This window comes from Primulina huaijiensis, chromosome 11, assembly GCF_012295235.1.
Source record: "Primulina huaijiensis isolate GDHJ02 chromosome 11, ASM1229523v2, whole genome shotgun sequence".
NCBI classification, from domain to species: domain Eukaryota; kingdom Viridiplantae; phylum Streptophyta; class Magnoliopsida; order Lamiales; family Gesneriaceae; genus Primulina; species Primulina huaijiensis.
Window position 1 is genome coordinate 18,106,448 of NC_133316.1, and position 20,764 is coordinate 18,127,211.

At 36.0% G+C, this 20,764-nt stretch overlaps 4 protein-coding genes across 7 annotated transcripts; 3 read left to right on the forward strand and 1 right to left on the reverse strand.

Annotated features, from left to right (window-relative positions):
• Positions 1-2,109: 2,109 nt before the first annotated feature.
• On the forward strand, positions 2,110-6,735 carry LOC140987290 (auxin response factor 9-like). The gene is made up of 14 exons (XM_073455745.1): positions 2,110-2,469; positions 2,587-2,708; positions 2,865-2,960; positions 3,181-3,237; positions 3,322-3,474; positions 3,562-3,646; positions 4,166-4,256; positions 4,427-4,591; positions 4,680-4,796; positions 4,877-4,949; positions 5,031-5,184; positions 5,283-5,719; positions 5,906-6,093; positions 6,328-6,735. The coding sequence occupies exons 1-14, from the start codon at positions 2,418-2,420 to the stop codon at positions 6,398-6,400; spliced, it is 1,863 nt and encodes a 620-aa protein (XP_073311846.1). The 5' UTR covers positions 2,110-2,417; the 3' UTR covers positions 6,401-6,735.
• Positions 6,736-7,097: 362 nt separating this feature from the next.
• LOC140987289 (uncharacterized) lies at positions 7,098-10,008 on the forward strand. 4 transcript variants are annotated; one of them, XM_073455742.1, is made up of 4 exons: positions 7,099-7,382; positions 7,491-7,543; positions 7,642-7,747; positions 7,828-10,008. In XM_073455742.1, the coding sequence occupies exons 3-4, from the start codon at positions 7,682-7,684 to the stop codon at positions 9,880-9,882; spliced, it is 2,121 nt and encodes a 706-aa protein (XP_073311843.1). In that variant the 5' UTR covers positions 7,099-7,382; positions 7,491-7,543; positions 7,642-7,681; the 3' UTR covers positions 9,883-10,008. The 4 variants fall into 4 exon arrangements, with proteins under 4 accessions (XP_073311845.1, XP_073311843.1, XP_073311844.1 ...); XM_073455744.1 differs by lacking the exon at positions 7,491-7,543 and having other exon boundaries at positions 7,098-7,382; positions 7,834-10,008; XM_073455743.1 differs by lacking the exon at positions 7,491-7,543 and having other exon boundaries at positions 7,611-7,747.
• A 382-nt stretch (positions 10,009-10,390) lies between these two features.
• Positions 10,391-14,609, forward strand: LOC140987293 (phosphomevalonate kinase, peroxisomal-like). The gene is made up of 11 exons (XM_073455747.1): positions 10,391-10,617; positions 10,702-10,746; positions 10,826-10,976; positions 11,078-11,175; positions 11,277-11,386; positions 11,462-11,514; positions 11,953-12,339; positions 12,829-12,933; positions 13,414-13,641; positions 13,908-14,030; positions 14,152-14,609. The coding sequence occupies exons 2-11, from the start codon at positions 10,739-10,741 to the stop codon at positions 14,416-14,418; spliced, it is 1,530 nt and encodes a 509-aa protein (XP_073311848.1). The 5' UTR covers positions 10,391-10,617; positions 10,702-10,738; the 3' UTR covers positions 14,419-14,609.
• Positions 14,610-14,819: 210 nt separating this feature from the next.
• On the reverse strand, positions 14,820-16,934 carry LOC140987291 (pentatricopeptide repeat-containing protein At1g31920). The gene has a single exon (XM_073455746.1). It carries the CDS (start codon positions 16,718-16,720, stop codon positions 14,906-14,908), a length of 1,815 nt encoding a protein of 604 aa, XP_073311847.1. The 5' UTR covers positions 16,721-16,934; the 3' UTR covers positions 14,820-14,905.
• Between the last annotated feature and the right edge of the window lie 3,830 nt (positions 16,935-20,764).

Consider the following 20,764-nt stretch of genomic DNA (forward strand, 5'->3'; position numbering starts at 1 on the left):
TGTGTATTTTCGGTCATAGCTTCAAAAAAAAATATTTCAGCAATATTTTAAGTAGCAAACATTTAAGACTAGTCTTTCGAATCTGGATAAATAAAAGGGGAAATTTTAATTTGTATAATTTAAATTTTAGATTTTATTAGTTTTTTTTAAATTAATAAAAAAAAAACGTAGTAACCTCTGGGAGAATAAATTTTAGGACAGGCCATGTCACATGTATGTGTCCTCGTACAACATGTAGTTGTCCGTCCAATCCCTTTGCAGACAGACAGCAGAACAAGTTGACAAAATGCGGGGCCCTTCTGCCACGTGGCGTCAACTGATATCTTGTACTCTCCAATCTCCCTGGACCACTGAACTCCGAATCACAAAACCCCAAGCCCTGGGTAACACACTACCACTGCGGGGCCCTCACGGTGGTATTTCAGTAACTCTTATTAAAACTTTTTTTTAAAATATATTTTTAAGTGAATATCCACTATTGACATTTGAATTCCGGGACGAAAAATCTCCAATCAAAACATTTTTTTGGGTTCATTCCCTACTCACAAAATTGTGGTATTATGTCATACAAATTGTGGTACACTTCATGTGGAAATGTGGTACACTTCATGTGGAAATGTGGTACTAAAAAAGTACCCAAAGACTGAACACAAAAAAAAAAACGACGGCTGGGGACTGAAGACCAATTTCTCGAATTCTTAAAGACAAATAAAATATATAAGGTCATTAAAGTAATTACAAGGTGTTAAAAATATCTTCCCGTGTAACTTTTATAAATTTCTGTCGGTCAACGTTTCACCATTTTCCCGGTTGACCAACAAACCGCATTTCACATCATGATAATTATCTTCTTTTTCTTCTTCTATTTTCTTTGTTTCGAAATTTTTAATTCAATTTTCAAAAATAAAAATAATCTTTATAAATGTAAATTAATTATTATAATTATAAATATTTTATATATTTATTATTAGGGATGTTTTTTTTTAAAAAAAATTAAGTTGAGTTTATTACAAGAATTATTAATAAGATTATTTGTAATATTTTATTGAATTTTATAATTATTATTATATTTTGAAGAAAACACTATTATCGTAAATTAATTAGCGTATAAAATTATTTCAATGTTATTTGAGTTTAAATGGTCATGTCACTTGTCATCCAAAATTATTATACAATATCATAAAAATACTATAAAAACTTCTACATAAATTTCATTTTAATACAATAACTGAATTTTTTAAACAAATATTATCTATTTTTCAATGAGTATTTAATATCTTAATTTTAAAGATTTTAATTAAATTTTCTTCATTCTTCGAAATAATTATTTAGATTTTTTTTAGTTTTTTAAACATATATAATTAATATAATAAGAAGAAGAAACAAAAAAGATAAACAATATCATGGCTTGTAAACGAATCCCATGCTGATAAATGTTGGATAAAACTAAATAATATATTGAGAAAATAAATTTCTATTAAGCGATAAAATTTTTTAAAATGCATTGAGATATTATGTTATTTTTGGGGGAGAGATATAAAATTAAAATTAAAATTAAAAATTAAGATATTAAATACTCATTGAAAAATCTCGATCAAACAAATTTGAAGCTTACATGAGAATGCATAGTTGAATTATTTCGCTTTTTAATTATTTGTAATTTTTAATTATGAGTAATTATATTTTTTAATTATGTTTTAAATTTTAACTATGTGTAATTTATTTTTTCAATTATGTGCAATTATAATTTTTTTCAATCATATGCAATTTTATTGTGTTTTTTTAAATACAAAATTAATAAATAAAATAAAAAATTAATATTTTAATATCTTCTCACCAACATCATCATTACACACTGTTAAAAAAAATATAATAATGAAATTATAACGCCGACATTAATTATACATGACCATGTCACCATTGAACAACATCTGCCCGAACCCAAAGCTTAATATTGTGACCCCACAAATTTTCCTCCACCAAAAAAGTTCGTCCTCTACGAACAGCCTAACTCTGGTTGAATCTTCAACCATGGTTAGTTAGGTTGTACACACGCACTGTGTGTGTAGTGAAAAAGGAGACAACAGAACCAATAGTCCGATACATTTATTGGAGTGCAAAAAAAAAAAAAAAAAAAACACAGAGAAAAGAAAAGGAAGAAAGCAAGAAATCAAGGCGTATATTAAGCTGTTTCTTGGATTCTATTTCTTTACTTTCCACTGATGAATTTCATTTCTTGGCTGTGAAAATCTTTTGTAAAGTTTATACAAATATTTTTAGTCAAATATTACGGCTGATTTTGTGATATATATTTATTAATATCACGCAATATATGTACGTTGTGGGGTGAATTCTTTTGATTTCGATATAAAGATTGGATATTTGTGCAAAAAAAAAAAGAGGGAATTGTTGTGGTCATGGCGAATAGAGGGTCATTTTCCCAGCAGCAAAGCAGTTTCTTGGCTGAAGGTCAAATTTTTTTTGGTGTCCCTTTATTTATTTTGTTGTTTTTTCACGTAATGTATTATAATATATACGAAAATATATATATAAAAAATTTTAAAAAAAGTTTTGGGTAATTTTCAGGGGTTGGAGGCAATGATGCATCATTTTACAGAGAGCTATGGAAGGCTTGTGCAGGTCCTTTGGTGGATGTTCCAAAGGATGGAGAAAGGGTTTATTATTTCCCCCAGGGCCACATGGAGCAAGTAAGTTGAATTTGGATATCTTTGGGTGGGTGGAATAATGGAGTTACCGTTGAAGTTTTTGAATTTCTATTCGTTTTCTTATTTTTCGAAATTTTTTGTGGTTTTGATTTCTGCTTGTTTTGTTAATGTTTATATTGTTAACTTGAATCTTGTTAGTTGGAGGCTTCAACAAATCAAGAATTGAATGAAAGAATACCAATGTTCAATCTTCCTTCAAAGATCCTTTGTCGTATTTTTAATGTTCATCTTATGGTATGGTCCTCTTCTCAACTTTTACTATGTTTAGTTAATGTTTTTTTTTTATAAATATCATGGGAAATTAGTTATTCTGGATCCATTTATCAAACAGGCGTGGAAAATTTTGATTTTTTTTTTCAATTAATTATTGGTAATGTTTCATTAGCAGTTAGAAGAATATAGTTTTAAATTGGATTTGGAGTCGTGGGTTATTCATGAATTGTTCAACTTGTAGGCCGAACAAGAGACTGATGAAGTTTATGCACAGATTACTTTGATGCCAGAACCTGATGTAAGAACTTATATAGTATCAAAAGTTTACTTTGAAGATTCATTTTACTTTGAAATTTAAGTTCTTGATATGAACTATTTATAGCAAACCGAGCCGAGAAGTCCCGATATTTGTCCTGACGAGCCTTCTCCACCTGCGGTTCACTCGTTTTGCAAGGTTTTGACGGCCTCAGATACGAGTACGCATGGCGGATTCTCTGTTCTTCGCAAACATGCTAACGAATGCCTTCCTCCTTTGGTAATGATTCTTTCCTTCCTCTAGATTCTTATTGTGTTATTCTGAAGACTTTCTAATCTTGTTTGGAATAATAACGTTCTTGGACAGGATATGACTCAGCAGACGCCAACACAAGAACTGATAGCCAAGGACCTACATGGAATTGAATGGCATTTTAAGCATATATTTAGAGGTGAAATCTTTATGTCTAATTTCTAATTGAATGCTCATTTAAGAGTGTAAACTAATTGAATGGTATGAATAATTCAATCATATTCGAAATTATCGAATCCAAACTGAGTTGGATTATCTCTTCAAGCCTAACTTCAGCAGGATGTTTAAAATTAAATGAGCTGGAATTGTAATTTGAGGCTTTACTTATTCAGACATGTTAATTAAGTTCAAAACCAATGATTCAAGCTTGAAATCGAACAGTCAGTTGAGACGATCTTGATATTGAAGGCATTCAGCTAGATTCGATTCATTTGGACACTAATGCTCATGTACGATGGATATCATTGAATGCTGAATGCCCCTCTTTGAGAGCACAGTGATTGATCACCAAGTGGAACCAGGATTTTGATTTTCGTGGGTGGGCTTTTCATACATTAACACATAAAGAAAATGGCAATTTAAACCAGTCTAGTATGAAACATCAGATACTTGGTTTTCTTGGGTTTCTACTTGATGTATATCGAATCTATACAAACAGGTCAACCTCGAAGGCATTTGCTGACAACAGGATGGAGTACATTTGTTACCTCGAAGAGATTAGTGGCCGAGGATACTTTTGTGTTTCTGAGGTACTTAAATGTTGCTTACGGTCTTACACTCTTATACCACAATTTAAGTGTGTTGGTTACTACTTATCGGAAAAACTCTAGCTTATTGGAGGGACCCGGTAAAAGTATAGAGAGTGTCCCATCATTTCGTGATAAATCATATTCAATTTCTAATTTTCCAATTGTTTTAGGGGAGAAAATGGGGGGTTGCGAGTTGGAGTCCGACGCCATGCTCGTCAGCACAGCTCCATGCCATCGTCGGTGATTTCGAGTCAGAGCATGCATCTGGGAGTGCTTGCAACTGCATCTCATGCCATGGTGACTCAGACCCGATTTGTTGTTTATTACAAGCCAAGGTGTGATATATGTTAATCACCACCTAGAATGATTTTTTGTCATTCTTTTGTTATCTTATTAATTTTTTGATGCAAAATATATTTTTAGAATAAGTCAGTTCATCATAGGCCTGAACAAATATCTAGAAGCTGTAAACCATGATTATGGAATCGGCATGCGATTCAAGATGCTGCGATTCGAGGGGGAAGATTCTCCTGAGAGAAGGTTGTACAACATTCATAAGCTGATATCTTGTGTCTGGTTGTGTATGTTAACTTACAGTTTTTTGTTTCACGAGCAAGCAGATTTTCAGGTACGATAGTTGGAGTTGAAGATTTTTCATCTCACTGGGAAGATTCAAAATGGCGTTCTTTGAAGGTAAAGATCTCTGCAATCATATGCTTGCGATTTGTCATAAGGGATAGACTAATTCTTCCATTTTTTTCTTGATATCTTCAGGTTCAATGGGATGAACCAGCGTCTGTTCGAAGACCTGAAAGGGTTTCACCATGGGAGATCGAACCATTTGTCGTGACAGTCCCCACAACCCCTTTTCATCCATTAACAACAAAGCACAAAAGGCTTCGACCACACTTTAAAAGCATAGTTTCTGGTTGGATTATCCTTCCGATATCCGTACTTATGTTTTTTTTTAGTTTTTCTCATGTGTTTTGTGCATCATAATTTAGTTACTTGTTATTTTCTCTAAAGTGGGTTGCTGGCAATCGATGCAACATGTCTATGCTCCAACTATGAATCCTGAAGAAACAGAAGAGAGTAGAAGTGCATCAGCTTGGTCTGTTATTTCGAACCACTCAGCCCCAAGCTCAGGGAGAAAAAGTAATAACCCCATAACTTCTTGCCATAAGGAGGAAAGGAAATCTGATACTACTGCAACATGCCGATTGTTTGGAATCGATTTGAATAGTCCCTCAGTAGTTACCCTTTGTGACTATTCTCCTGTAAAATCAGTTCCCATACCAAATGATACCGATGAAGTGTACTTTCCGAAAGTACTATCCTCAGGCAATTCAGAGCAGAAATCGGTGCTTTCAAGGGATTCAAGAGATACGACGAAAGAAAAATTGCAAAACCCATCAAAGGAGGTTCAAAGCAGACATAGCCAATCCTCTAGAAGCTGCACTAAGGTATATAAACTGCAACTGAGTCTATGTATCTATCCTTTCCTAACATTGTTGTATCAACATGGGGTGGATCTAGAATTTGGGAGCAGGGTTGAATTGGCGATCACGTCGTTCAGCCCTTACTGGATCCACCTTATATCTATTACTAATATGAACCAGCATCTTTATATAAGTTTTTCATTTGAGAAGGTACACATGCAAGGTGTAGCAGTTGGTCGTGCTGTGGACTTGACCTCGTTAAACGGATACAATGAGCTTATAACGGAACTTGAAGAGGTGTTTTCCATCAGTGGGGAGCTTCGTTCCCGAGAAAAATGGGAAATTGTGTTTGGAGACAACGAAGGGGACATCATGCTTTTGGGCGATTATCCGTGGCCGTAAGTGTCATCCAATTTTCATCTAAAACAAAAACCTTATTCATTTATATGACATTTACTGAATGTCATTCCATTTCAATTCTTTAAAGGTGTTCTTTTGATTCAAAAAAGATGTTTGATTGGCCTTTTTAGTTTGAAAGGGTGATAAAATTTCGAAAAAGACAAGTCGGAAAACATGCTTCATGGTTTTTTGTTTCACCAAATTTTTATATATCCCAAATTGCTTTCGTGCAGAGAATTTTGCAAGATTGTCCGGAGGATTTTCATCTGGTCTTGCCAAGATGTAAAGAAAATGAAAGGAAACTAGCTTCCATTCTCTTCTTCAGAATAAGAAGGAAACAGCTTTAATTTGGAAAGTGTTGTAGACCAAAATTAACTCTACTTTCCCCTTCCTTTTACGTTTGCGCGAAAGTTATCAAACAAGAAACAAACCAGTCGACCAGGGGAGGATCCCGTGAATGATCGGAAACTAGCTCGCGAAAGACGCAAAGTTTTCGCAAATGAAGACTCATGTTCATGCAGCAAGACTGGTGAACTAATTCGAATCTGTAAAACGTAGGGTGTGCAGAAAAATTGGATGTGATCAAAGGTTTAATTGTTGTGTATTTTACAAAATTATTTCCAAACAAATATTTTATTTTACGAGAAGATTGTATCAATTACTATAAACTAACAAATAATGTACAAGTAGGAACTCAATCTGAAAATATTAGGATGAAAAACCTTTTGGGTTGAATATTCATTTGGAAACGAGATTAAACCGAACCAAATCGAATCGAAATCAAGACATTTGCTTGACTTTAATTTTTGCCAAAAGTTCTTTCTTTCATCTTTTTTTTGAAATCTTTACATTATTTCTATTATAAGTCAAAAATTGAATGTAAAATTTGACACCTTTTTATTACTTGAAAAAAAAATGTGATTGTGATAAATATATATTGCAAAAATAAGAAAAAATAAAAATAAAAATTTCCAGGTTCGGATTCGCTTCAGTTCTCTCTTTTAGTTTGGGTCTGGATGTTTTGGGCCGAATCAAAGTCGGATCTAACCCATCTGCTGTCTGCAGCATTTAACCATTTGGGGGTACTAACAACAAAAATTAAAAAACCCTAATTTTGTTTGTCTTCCCCAATTTGCAAATTTAAAAAGTATCAGGAAGCACTGGCCTTTTAAGTTTGGATCCTCCTTTAGCGTGAACATGGTTCTGTTTCATTGTTAAAGAAATAGTGGATTTTGAGCTGTGGCGTAGCTGATTTTGATGCATTGTCTCAGATTCTCCTTTGATTGCGGTATTCGTTTTGAACTATTCGAGCTTTGTTCTTTATTAGTCATAAGCTCCGTAAGTGCGTTTTTTAATGTGAAATTACTGGAAGTTATTAAGCTTTTAAGTGTTGCAGAAGATCTTTATACTTCAATTGTTAATTGGATTGATCATAGATCAGGAAAGGAGGTGGTTCTATGCTTTTTTTCATTTCTCTCTGTATGAGCAAAGGGTTCTTGTTTATTTCTTGAAGCAGGTTCAAGTTGTGTTTGCATGTTAAATTACAGGATGATTTAAATGTGCTAAAGGAACTATTTAGTTTAAACCATGGAGAGTAGTGAGGTGAATAAATCGTATAAACAAGGAAAGGAGCCAAAAACTACTTTTTCGCAGGTATATTGTGAAATAACTTTTGCTTTGATTTTGTTGGCTATGCTGTTGTTAGTAAATTTTCGATTCTGTGGGATTTACAGGAGCAGGCTTCTGCTGATTCTGGCGTAGTTGTGGCTGATTCAATTGGTCGAGAAGAAGCTCTCCGTCTTAAAACCTTAGCGGAGAAAAAATATGCCACAAACAACATACAATCTGCATTAAAATACGCCAAACGCGCCCAGAAGCTCGAACCATCTCTTGAAGGACTTTCAGACTTGATCACTGCCTTCAAAATCATCTGTGCCGCTTCCACACCCATTTTTCCAACGTCAACGGAAAGCACTTCCAGTGTTACTCCAGATTACTACAGGGTTCTTCAGTTAGAGCGCTTCTCGCACATCAATGCTATCAAGAAACAGTACAAGAAGATGGCTTTGACCCTACATCCGGACAAAAACCCACTACCTGCATCTGAGGACGCATTTAAGTTTGTGGGTGAGGCAGTGAGGGTTTTATCAGATAAGATTAGGAGAAAGGAGTATGACATGAGGCTTAGGATTGTGATGCAGTCACAAAATGAGGGGGTGGCAGGAGTAGGAGCAGAGACGTTTTGGACGGCATGCTCAACGTGCAGGCTACTGCATAAATTTGAGAGGAAATATTTGGGGCATAGTTTGATGTGTCCTAGGTGTAAGAAATGCTTTAAGGCTCTGGAGGTGAAAGATAATGCTGGAATTGGGGAAAATGTTGAAGATATGGAGGTTAACGAGGGGGTTGGAGCAGGGCCTACAAGGACAAGTGCTAGGATTCAGGAGAGAGTTTTGAAGGGGGAAAAAGTAGGGGTTTTGGAGAAGTTTGATTTGAGGCTGAAGCGGAAAATCAGTAGTGTGGGGAAGCCTTTGGAGGAGTCGGGGGAGAAAGTAGCCACATATGAGGATCAAGATGGTGGGGTGGTGAAGGGTTTGAGGTCGAAGAGAGTGGAAGATGTTGGAAATTCGGGTGGAAGTGGTGATGGAGAAGGGTTGAATAGGGTGGGAAAGTCTGCCAGTGGATATGGAAGGAGTAGCAGTGACTGTGCAAGTGGATGGCCCAAGAGAACCAAGGTTCAAGAAGAAGAAACGATGACGTTGGCGCAAATGCATATGCTGGTAAAACGAAAGAAGGCAAATGCGGATAAATTGGGAGTGAAAGAAAAGAAAGACAATAATGAGAAGTTGCAGCATAAGGAGGAGGAACACAGAGAGAAAATGAATAACACTAAAGACAATAGGGAGAAGTTTAAGCCAAAAGAAAAGAAGGAGACCAAGGAAAAGAAAATGTCGAGCGTGAAGATAAATAAGGGCAACCATAGTGCTTCAAAGGATAGGAATTTGGAAGTTATGAAGAAAAGAGCTTCTGAATATCAGTCAGATATGGATATTGAGGTGCTTAGAGCATCGAAAAAAGGTGATCTTGTGATAATGCCTGTGGAAGATTCTGAATTTCATGATTTTGACAATGCTCGAAGGGTGAGGAGTTTCAAGAAAGGACAAGTATGGGCTGCATATGATGATGACGGTGGAATGCCAAGGCACTATGCACTAATTGATGAAGTCTCGGTGAATCCGTTCGAGGTATCATTGAGTTGGTTAGAATTTGAATGTAAGGGAGATGATGAGGAACTAATGATTAGGCAGAAAATGAGATATTTATCATGTGGGAGATTTAAGGTTTCTCGGAAAGTTATGGTTAAATATCGAAATTTGTTCTCTCATGTCGTGGATAACGAAAGAGCAGCAAGAGACCTGTATTGGATTTATCCCAAGAAAGGTTCGATTTGGGCACTCTATCAAACAAATGATTCAAATACTGAAAGAAGTAACTCAGGGGTCAAAGATAAGCAATGCTATGATATCATCGTCTCCTTGAGCAGTTACAGCGATATTCATGGTTTGAGCATAGCTTTTCTGGACAAAGTCGATGGGTTCAGGACAGTTTTTAAGAGACGAGAAGTCGGGGCTCATGCTGTCCAATGGCTTGGAAAAGACGATATTAAGCTTTTTTCGCATCAGATTCCTGCAAAGAAACTCACTGGTGACGAAGCAACGAACCTTCCCAAGAATTGCTGGGAATTGGATCCTGCTTCACTTAGTCCTCAGGTGTCCATAGGATTATAGTTACGCAGCTAAATTTGTTTTACTATTGCTTCATCTGTTTCTTGTAAACCTTTGCCTTCAAGTTGGTTTAATTCACACAGGGCGAGGCAGGATGAGAACCCTTACGTGCTTGTAGTTGTGACACCCGTATCATTTCTTTATCGTCGTTTCGTGGGATGAGATAACAAATTATGTATAATACAGTGATAATAAATTGAAAGATTATAATAACAAAAATGCACTACAGTTTATTGCAGAACTCCAACCAAATTTTGGATAAAAGGACATGGAAATAATCATCCTCAAATTTAAGAGTATTACAGGATACATCAAATGCCCCAAATCAGATGTCGATACGCATCATCTTCGAAGCATGCATGATCCCAAGAGAAATAATTAATAGTTGGAAAAATACACCATTTGGTCAGCAGCCCGTTGGTTGGCTAAAAATATAACATAGGTTCAATACCAGTAAGATAACTTCGGATGTATATAAAAAATGTATAAATTTTTTTAAAAAGAATTTATGATTTTTTCTTTAGCAAATTGTATCTCGTAATTTTCTAAATATTTCCAGCAGAAATCGAGGAATCCCAATTTTTACTTTTTGAAGAATTTTTTATTTTGCACCAACATTCTTTCAATATAAATAAATAAAGCCCATTTATGTCAAAACTATTGAAGTGAAGAGGAGAAAGAAAGACTCCGTGTCAATAGCTCACAATCCCACCGGACGGGCTTCTGATTCTTCTCCGGGTAAGTCCCTTTATATCGTGATTTATTGATCTGGGTTCCGGCGAACCATTCATCATAGCCGATTTTGATTGTTGTTTTAATCAGCTGGAAAAGATCTTTGCGGATCACTGTGTTAGCACAGATGGCCGTGTGAGTTGCCTGCCTCTTCTTCTACCTTTTTGCTGTTTGTTTTAATTCAAACTCATGTGACTTGATTGATCATCAACAGAGTTGCTTCTGCTCCGGGAAAGGTTTTGATGACTGGGGGCTACCTTATTTTGGAGAGGCCAAACGCCGGAATTGTACTGAGTACAAATGCTCGATTTTATGCGATTGTAAAGCCACTTTACGACGACATTAAACCTAACGCTTGGGCATGGGTATGCCTAAATGAATGACCTTTGCAAGTCTAGATATCTGGAGAGGAGAATGTGCTTGTTTTTCCATTTATTTTCTTAAAGATTCAACATTTCTTTTGCAGTCATGGACAGATGTGAAACTGGCTTCTCCTCAGATGGCGAGGGAAACTATGTACAAATTGTCGCTTAAGAATTTGGTGCTTCAGTGTGTTAATTCAAGGTGAATATCATACCATCTTAATGTAGAGATTGGCAAAGGTAGTATGTGATATTGTGGGTGCGTTTTGCACTCAAATACCTGATTCTCTTTGCTAATTTCAGTGATTCAAGGAATCCATTTGTGGAGTATGCACTGCAATATGCAATAGCAGCAGCACACGTGAGATTTGACCAAAATAAGATGGATAAATTACACGAACTTCTTTTATTAGGTGATATCGAATTATTCTCTTATAAACAAATTAAGATTCTGAAGGTATATGGTCTAAACTAAATCGGTTACGCAGGTCTTGACATAACTATACTTGGTTGCAATGAGTTTTACTCTTATAGGAATCAGGTAATGCGACTAAATGTTACTTTCCTGTTAATTTTTTGTAGTGGATTTCTAGTTTAGAACTCACCGGCTAATAAATGCGATGTTTAATGTCATTGCATCCTGATTTCCGGAAGATCGCAAAGACAAGCTTTTTTGTTGATCAAAGCATTAACTTTTGACCATTTTCGAATTCTGAAGTGAAATTGAACTGGTGTCAGGTATTGATATTAAGCTATTTTCAAAAAAAAAAAAAAAAGCTAAGCAATTCGATTTTTAATTTTTCTGATAAAATTTTCTTTCAGCAATTAGTAGTGATGTTGGAAAAGCAAGTTTGGCGCGAAGTGGTCTCTATGAAGTTTGGATAAATCATATTTTTTCCAATTGTCAACATCACTAGCATATAAGCTTATAGTTATAGATTGTTGAAAAAACCTGTCAACTGATTTCTCTGCTTCGCAGATTGAATCACATGGACTTCCATTGACTCCAGAAACATTGGCTTCCCTCCCGCCTTTTTCTTCAATCACCTTGAATGCCGAAGAATTGTCTGAAACAAATCGCAAACCTGAAGTTGCCAAAACTGGTTTGGGATCGTCGGCTGCCATGACAACTGCAGTTGTTGCTGCTTTGCTTCATTACCTCGGGGTAGTCAGCCTTCCTTCGATGGTCAAAGAACATATTCACGGAGATAAATATTCTATGGAACTTGATATTGTGCATGCTATTGCTCAAACCGCTCACTGTATTGCACAAGGTAAAGTTGGTAGCGGGTTTGATGTGAGCTCAGCTGTTTATGGTAGTCAGCGCTACGTCAGGTTTTCACCAGAAGTGATTTCTTCGGCTCAGGTATCTATTTTTTGTTACGCAAACTCTCTACTTTTTTAAAAATCATTCATCTTTTTCTTATTCAGTATTATTTTTAGATGTAACTTCCGTCAAACTGAGATATTTAAAGGCTATCCTTTACCTATGTAATATGAACCAACTACCAAGACAGGAGACCCATGAAGGTCATCAGTTTTTTTCGCAAAAAAAAAAAAGTGAGGAACTGATGGCATCCCCTGAACGATGCCAACTCTGGAAAAAGGTTATTTTATTCTGCACTGTGACCGCTAGTGTGGGATTTGCATAAGGCACTATTGAATTGAATCAGATTGAAACGGTTTTTGAGAATCAAGTCAAGCTTTTGACCAGCTAATAAGTTGCTGAACGTTTATGTAGAATTGTAAAACATGGACCTATATACTTCTGGATTAATCCTTATGGAGGGGGATTACAAGATTCTCGGAAGTGCGGGATTTGCTTGATTATATCATCCTTTCATCTCTTTTGCAGGGTGCTGGTAAAGGGTTGTCTATACAAGAGGCCATAGATAATGTGCTAAAATCCGATTGGGACCATGAGAGGATTATATTTTCCTTGCCTCCATTAATGACTCTTGTAAGTACCAAAAGGCATCTCATGTGCGTGCTATATTGTGGATACATAGAACATCTACTTGTGTCAGAAGGTTTCAATTATTCTGAGTCTAATACTACTTTTTTCATCCTTTCGGTTGTATTATTTGAAACCACCTTTGTATAATGGAATGAAATAAAGTAAACTATTTTCCGTAATCAGCTCTGGTTTTCCTTGCCTACCACTAGGGGAAAGCTGACAAGATCTCAAAGTTCACTACGAAGAAGTGTGACAAGCTTATAATATCCATGATTCTCGCTTTTATTAAATGCCAAGTTTACCATCCCATTTTTTCCTTTTTCTCTCCAAATCATGCAGAAGTCCCCCCTCAAAAAAATATATTTTGTAATCTGCATAAATTATGGAAGAGCATAACTGAACCAATTTATATTTAATCATGGTTTTATGTACTTCATGCTTTCCTTCATGAAGATGCTTGAGATAATAATGGTACCCCTGCAGTTACTTGGAGAACCAGGAGCTGGTGGTTCATCAACACCGTCTATGGTTGGTGCAGTGAAGAAGTGGCAAAAATCTGACCCTAAAAACGCTCAAGCAACGTGGACGAAATTGTCAGAGGAGAATTCTGCACTTGAAATGCATCTCAACACACTAAGCCAATTGGCACAAAAGAACTACGTTGCTTATAGAACGGTCATCAACCACTGCAGCTTGATTACTTCAGCAAAGGTATAATCTTATGCTATCATTCAACCTATACTTTATTATTGAGATGGCAAAATGTCATTTGTAGTCCCATCAATGAGGTTTGACGTTCTTGGTCCTTTATATATGGTATACTAAATTTAGTCCTACAAATATTTTCTATAAACAATTTTAATCGTTTCACACAATGTTTTAATTTTTTCATCAAAATTTCTCAATTTTAGACATTTAAACAAAAATGACTTGGTTCTTTCAATTATTTAGACTGGTTTTTTGAAGTTTTTCTGCAGTGGGCTAAGGAGGCGATTGAACCAAATCACATGGAAGTTGTTAGAGCATTATTAGGAGCTAGGAATGCCATGCTTGGGATCCGTAGTAACATGTGCAATATGGGCTCAGCTGCTGGAATTCCTGTATGTTCTCTGGAATTTAAGTAAAACATGTTTCTTTATTTTTCTTTGTGTATGTTTTCGCACATCACTTTACTTTTACACCTATTTTACTGTTTATTTTGCATCGAAAAAATCATTTCAGATAGAACCAGAATCACAAACTCGATTACTTGACACAACAATGAACATCGAAGGAGTTCTATTCGCTGGTGTTCCTGGAGCTGGTGGATTTGATGCAGTCTTTGCTGTCACCTTGGGGGATTCAAGCCAAAATGTGATCAAAACATGGAGTTCGCTTAATATTCTTGCCTTGCTAGTGAGGGAGGATCCAAACGGTGTTTACCTAGAGAACAATGATCCCCGAGCAACTGGAGTTACAACAGGTGTTTCTTCTCTTCATATTTCATGAAAAATCATTTTCTCATATTAAAGTTATGGAATAAGAGGCGTAGTATGGACATAATAATAAGCACAAAGTGTCAGTGTCTCAAATTTGTAGCTTACATGATTGTTTTTAACCAACTCTTTTCACGTTTCATGTAAAAAAAACTTGTAAACTATATCAGATATTAACAGGTATTGATTTTTTACTTGATAATTTGTTATCAGGGTGAATCAGTTTGATTGTGCCGAAGCAAGAAATCCTTGCAGTAACTGCTTTGATATTTCAGACGTATGCTGTCAAAAATTGCACCCGATTTCAAATGTTGGTAATGAATAAGAATTGCAAATTAGTAAAATTGCACAAGCAAATTTCTAACTACGATAAAATTAGTATGGACGTGAATCATATCTACCTAGCTACTCCGGTTATTTAAAAGTCTCTGTAGACCTATGGGTAAAAATGTGAAGGAGATGAGAATAATTACACGGTATCTGGAAGAGGAAACATATATTCACCAGTAGTCTCTACAAGAGCAAGCTCCATCTCTAAAATGGTGGAATCGATTTCGATCCCTAACAATGATTTCTCGTTCATAGATCATTGAAATTAACTTAGTATAACTGTGACAATCACCGCACATCCTAACATTTCTTACTATTCTTATACGAGTCCCCGAAGAAGTATGTATCAGTGAAAATGCAATTGCCAGCTTCTGACTGTGAGTATTCAGCCTCTGTCTCTTCTCTTCTTCATCCACGTCAAGAAAAATCTGTGATGTATCGGGAAAATAACCTTCAAATCTTAGTTGCCACTCCATTTGGTTAAGCATTTCATAGACTTCCTGACAGTTTGGATGTGATTTATCAGATGATACAAACCTGTATACTTTCCTTTTGACCTCAACGAGGCTTGAACCTGGCACTTGGGGTACTCTTAGATGAGCCATTTGTGTCCGAGTATAGGACACATCGTCCCATCTTTTGGCTTGTGCGTACACGTTAGACATCATCAAGAAATCACTAGCATTCTGTGAGTGAAGCTGCATCAGACTTTTAGCGGCAATTTCTGCTATTTCTACATTTTGACGAGTCTTGCAAGAACTCAGAAGACTTCTCCATATAACATCGTTTGGCTTCATAGGCATGCTCTTTATAGTCTCAAAAGCTTGATCCACCATCCCAGCTCGGCCCATGAGATCGACTAGACAACCATAATGTTGAATCGTTGGCACTATCCCGTGTTCAAATCTCATCTTTTCAAAATATTTAAAGCCTTCTTCCACTAATCTGTCATGGCTACAAGCATTCAACACACCCACATAGATAACGTCGTCAGGTTTCAACCCTTCTTCAAGCATTTCCTCAAAAACTTTTAAAGCTTCTGCACCACGCCCATGAAGAGCTAGACCTGAAATGATTACACTATAAGACATCTCGTTTTTCAACCTCATTTTTCCGAATAAAGACAACCCGTTATCTGTACTTCCACACTTTATGTACATGTCTATTAATGATGTTTCTACAGCAACATTGAATCCACTCAAATTTCTGAGTAAATAACCATGCGTGCATCTTCCCAAATCAAGGGCACCTAAATGAGTGCATGAAGAAAGCACGCTCACCAATATACTTTCCTCAGCCCTCCAAGAATTTTCGTTATTCATGTCACTGAAAAGCCTCAGGCACTCATCCCACATACCTAAATTTGCATGACTTCCAATAAGTGCACTCCAAGAAGCAATACTCTTCTTTTCCATTTGTTTAAAAGCAGTACAAGAATGTCTTATTTTCCCACATCTACCATACATATTGATCAAACTATTTTGCACAAGCACATCTTCCACAAGCCCTTTCTTCAAAATTTGCCCATGAATCTGAATTCCCTCCTCAAGTGCCAATAATTGAGAAATCGCCTTTAGAAGAATCGGGTATGTGAAATTATCCGGTTCTACCCCTTTTTCAAGCATTCCAAGAAATGTACACAAGGCTTCTTCTGAGTTCATATCCTTCACATATCCTCTAACAATGGCATTGTAGTCAAATGAACTTGGATCATCTATGATTTTAAATATTGAGCATGCATACTCCATACTTCCCCATTCTGATAAAGCACAAGTGGTAACAAGATTGCTTTGACAAAACGAGCTCCACATCAACCCAAACTTGAGGATTTGGGCATGAATCTGCTTGAATTCCTCTATTTTCTTGCATTTTTTTATGAGGGAGATGCATCCATGTTCCTTTAGAGTGGAATTATTTTCTGGTCTGCTTGTATTATTCTCCGGTTGAATCGAGAACTGGAGGGGCTGGACAGTTGCCCCTACCATAATGTAAACAATTTCACCATCAAAAGATATAGTGTGATTCAAGATTCAACGGGATCTAGAAGAATGAAGGGTCAAGTACATATTTTTCAGTGATCTTGAAGAAATTAGGGGGAAAAGTTCAGAGAAACTTAACTGTCGTATGAATTTCTAGTGTGTGGACGAAAAAGAATTATTGAGGTTAGAATTATCTTGGAATTGAATATAATTTTCTTGGGGTTATATTTGGTTGTTTGTATTTATATTTGGTTTCTAGGATTTTTAGATTAATTTGGAAAGCCTTACTGGTTCATAGATTTCCTAGCAAAGAATTTCAGCCAGAAGTTGGTCCACGTCGGGGAAGTGCAGATATTAATGGATAGGATATTGTAAGTGCAATACTATATATACTACTAATACAAGCATATATTGCAAAAAATAATAATAATAAAAAGATTGTATATCGTTGTTTTAGGTTCAGCTGTCATTCTCATGTATTTACAGAACTCTAGTCGCTGGACAATTCAAACTGTTATTATTCTACTGAAACGTCATCTACTTTTTAACTTTAAAATCCTACTAATTTTTTTAAAAAAATTCGAAAATCACATTAACTCAACATTTCCATAACCAAAAATTCAATTTAACATTTAAAATCTCAAGTGCATAAAATCCCTAAAACGTCAATTAACAAAAATCCAACTTCGTCCTTTAACATGATCAAAACTAACTTCGAAATAAAGTATAAAAATCTCTAATTAAATCATTAACAAAATCTTTAAAATTTTAACTATCAAGCTAATGTGGAAATTAATGTCTCTCGTGAGTGTACTGTCTGCCTCGATCCATTCAAACATCAGCGCCTTCCTCATTATCATCATCACCTGCAGCATTCAAACCTAGTTAGTCTAATGACTCAACACGTTCTAAACATGAATATCAAATAATAAATATACAAGCACATGCATTAAAACCATATTTTTATTTAAAATAAGCTTGTAATCATAAATAAATCATATATCGTCAAATCGTAAAGCTGTCAATAATATATCATTTTGGGTGAAGTTTAATCCTTGAAAATGACTGGCCTTTATCCTTTGGTCGACTGATCAGTCTTGTCTCACCATTGCGCATGGGGACGGGTACTAGGCACCGACGTAAAATAAAAATACGATTGTTGGGCTCCCTCTGAGGGCCTTCTCCCGTAAACAGGCTCCCTCTAGGGCCTTCTCCCTCACGATATTATCAAAAATCATATATCACATCCTTTATGTCACAGTCAATTTACATCCTTCGAAATATTTTTCCTTTTCTTTTTAATCATAAAATATGGTGTCATTTCCACATTCGAAAAATAACATTTTAACAGTAAAAATTTCACGGCTTTACCATAAATCATAAAATTCTATGTTTTCATCATAAACATTTTAAAATATCATTCAGCATGCGTTATGATTCTTCGGGGCACTGCCAGACCTTTCGTACTACCCGTGACATAAAATGACCATTTTACCCTTGGACTCTAAAATTCCCGATTTTGACATTTTCTTACTTATATTGACTCGATCCTATCCCAACTCATCGTTTAAGCTTAAAATTAATTTCTTATATTTTTCTTAGACGTAAACTTGAGCCTTTCGATTTATTTCCTTAATTACTAAACAATGAAGCGTTTTAATCCCGAATTATTTTCAAAACTTAATATTTTTCTCACAAACTTTAAACTTAAAATTTTCAATCCTGAACTACCCTCGTGAACCATGAATCGACTCCCGTGGACCACGGTTCGAACCACCTCTCTCTTTCTAGCCATTCTCGAACCCTACACCTTAATTCAAGCCATGGCTCCCCCAAAACCCGAGCCACCCTCGAGCCACTGTGGACCAAACCATTCCTAGACCCTCTTGGACCCCAACCGAACCAGCTTTGACCAGTGCACCAGCCCCCAGCCCAAGCCAAGCCGCGCGGTCCCCCACATCTTTCTTCATACGTGCGCCTCAGCCCTCGCTCCTAACCAACCGAGCCCAAGTCTGCACCAGCCCACCGGTCCACTCCATATGACCACCCTGAACCCTTCTGGACCCAGCCTAGCCTCCGAGCCCTCTCCTCCTCGCCTACACAACCCATGCGCACACGAGCCCTAAACCCTTCCCAAGGCCGCGACTCCTATTCCCTTGTGCATCCAAGAGTCCAGCCATGCTAGGACTCTCCTTAGACCCATGACACCACCATAACAGAGCCCTGACCGAACCTGGCTAGGCCCCTGGTCCAGCCGCCCCCTAGCCGATCACTATGCCCCAAGAAAATCCTAGCAAACCCTATGTCCATCCTTCCTTGTCCATGCATGGTTCCAACCCTCGTTTCTTACCTAAACGTCTTTGTTCTCGTCCCTTAATCATACTCTAATGGCAACGTATCCTTAGGAATCATAACGTAATTTAAACAAGCGTAAAATCATCAAAACTTTGAAAATATTTGTTATATCGTTAAACGGTTCATGCTTCAATATTTTTCATGTAAAAATAATCAAAAAAAGCATAATATGATTTGAACATTGCGTCAAAGAAGTTTAGAAGCGTGTCTTTACATTTTAGAAAGCTCGAATATGCGATCGTTGGTGTGGGTTGCGAAGGGAGACGAACGAGCGACAAAAACTCCTTGATTCTTGCTCTCCAAATTTTCGAAAATATGTGTGTGTGTGTTGTGTGTGAATTTCGGCTGCTATGGGGTCCAAGGAAGCCTAGGTTTCTATTTTATAGATTTAAAATTTACATGTTAATGGACTTAGGTTTTGGGCCTTTGGGTTTAGGAGCAATTGGACCTACTAATCTTAGGTAAATTAGGCCAAATAACACCTATTTAATTGAAAAATAAAAGTTTATAAAAATTAATTTTCAAAAATAATAATTTGGTCCTTTAAAAGTCTCTCGTTTGCCCAAAACCGGCTTCCCGAATAAAATCGCACTCGTCTCGTAAAATAATTTGGACTCTACTATTTTTAGAAAAATTTAATCATATTAATAAGTCTTGAAAATATTTATCGAAAAATATTTTATCTTGGTCGTCCCTGGTCTCCTTTAAGCATGTAAATATATCGTTTAAGCATTTAAAATAAATATGCAATTTAAATCATTTGCATTCTATCATAAGCTCAAGCTACAAACATGATCAAAAAATCATCGCTCGAATCTATTTCGAGTCGGACCGCTCTATCAAAGAAGTGTTCAGATTCAGACCATACAAACTCTAACCACGCTCCAATCGATCAGACTTCAACAAATCAAGATGGGTACAACAAACTCAAGTTATTCAATGACTATAAGATAAATAGTCAAGCACTTTATTCTACCAACTCCAGATAGACATTAATGTTTCATAAAATGTAAAAAGTCGATCAAAATTTCAGGAGTTAAAAGAGCTAAAGCAGTAAAAAGTTAAGAAGCATTAAATGAGCATTTAAAACAATGTATGATGAAGAGAGATTGACAATATCAATATGTCGGGAGATAGTCCAAATGATCGTTGAAAAAGTTTTCCGACCGTTCGAAGATTTTGGGTATAAATATACTGATTCAGAACTCAAACAAATAATCAATTACAACAAAGCGAATACAAGTTTCATGTTTTCATAATCTGTAATATATAAAGATATTGAGCACACTTAGTCTTTCTAAGATATCAAGCTCCTCACCTAGCACACTTATTTGTTCATATTAGATTATCAAGGATCAACTTATGTTACCTTACCAACTCTAGTCGTTCGAAGCTAACCGTTGAAAATTTTGTTGCTTTTGGTGAATCTAGTGTTCTTAAACAACCAGAATTTATTATGTTGAGTTACCATTAAGAGTTTTGATTTAGTCAGTGATAAGTCCTAATCGAAATGAGTTTGTGCAATAGTTGTACCAATCAAAGTCTTTTATTAAAATTACTTGTAAGTGTTAAAAGGGGTGATGTAGGAGTTGTTATCTCCAAACATGTATAAAATATTGTCTATTTAAATTGTGCACATTCAGTATTTATTTATACAGGCTTTGTGTTAATTGATTTCTTTAACTAAATATATAT

Excerpts from the sequence above, each read along its gene's own strand:
- LOC140987293 (XM_073455747.1), top strand. Across the intron at positions 12,340-12,828 it reads AAGTGATTTCTTCGGCTCAG|GGTGCTGGTAAAGGGTTGTC; the intron begins GTATCTATTTTT and ends TCTCTTTTGCAG. Across the intron at positions 13,642-13,907 it reads GCTTGATTACTTCAGCAAAG|TGGGCTAAGGAGGCGATTGA; the intron begins GTATAATCTTAT and ends GTTTTTCTGCAG.
- LOC140987291 (XM_073455746.1), bottom strand. The coding sequence starts at position 16,720 with ATGGTAGGGGCAACTGTCCAGCCCCTCCAGTTCTCGATTCAACCGGAG.
- LOC140987289 (XM_073455742.1), top strand. The coding sequence starts at position 7,682 with ATGGAGAGTAGTGAGGTGAATAAATCGTATAAACAAGGAAAGGAGCCA. Across the intron at positions 7,748-7,827 it reads CAAAAACTACTTTTTCGCAG|GAGCAGGCTTCTGCTGATTC; the intron begins GTATATTGTGAA and ends TGGGATTTACAG.
- LOC140987290 (XM_073455745.1), top strand. The coding sequence starts at position 2,418 with ATGGCGAATAGAGGGTCATTTTCCCAGCAGCAAAGCAGTTTCTTGGCT. Across the intron at positions 3,647-4,165 it reads TTTTAAGCATATATTTAGAG|GTCAACCTCGAAGGCATTTG; the intron begins GTGAAATCTTTA and ends CTATACAAACAG. Across the intron at positions 4,950-5,030 it reads CAAAATGGCGTTCTTTGAAG|GTTCAATGGGATGAACCAGC; the intron begins GTAAAGATCTCT and ends TGATATCTTCAG.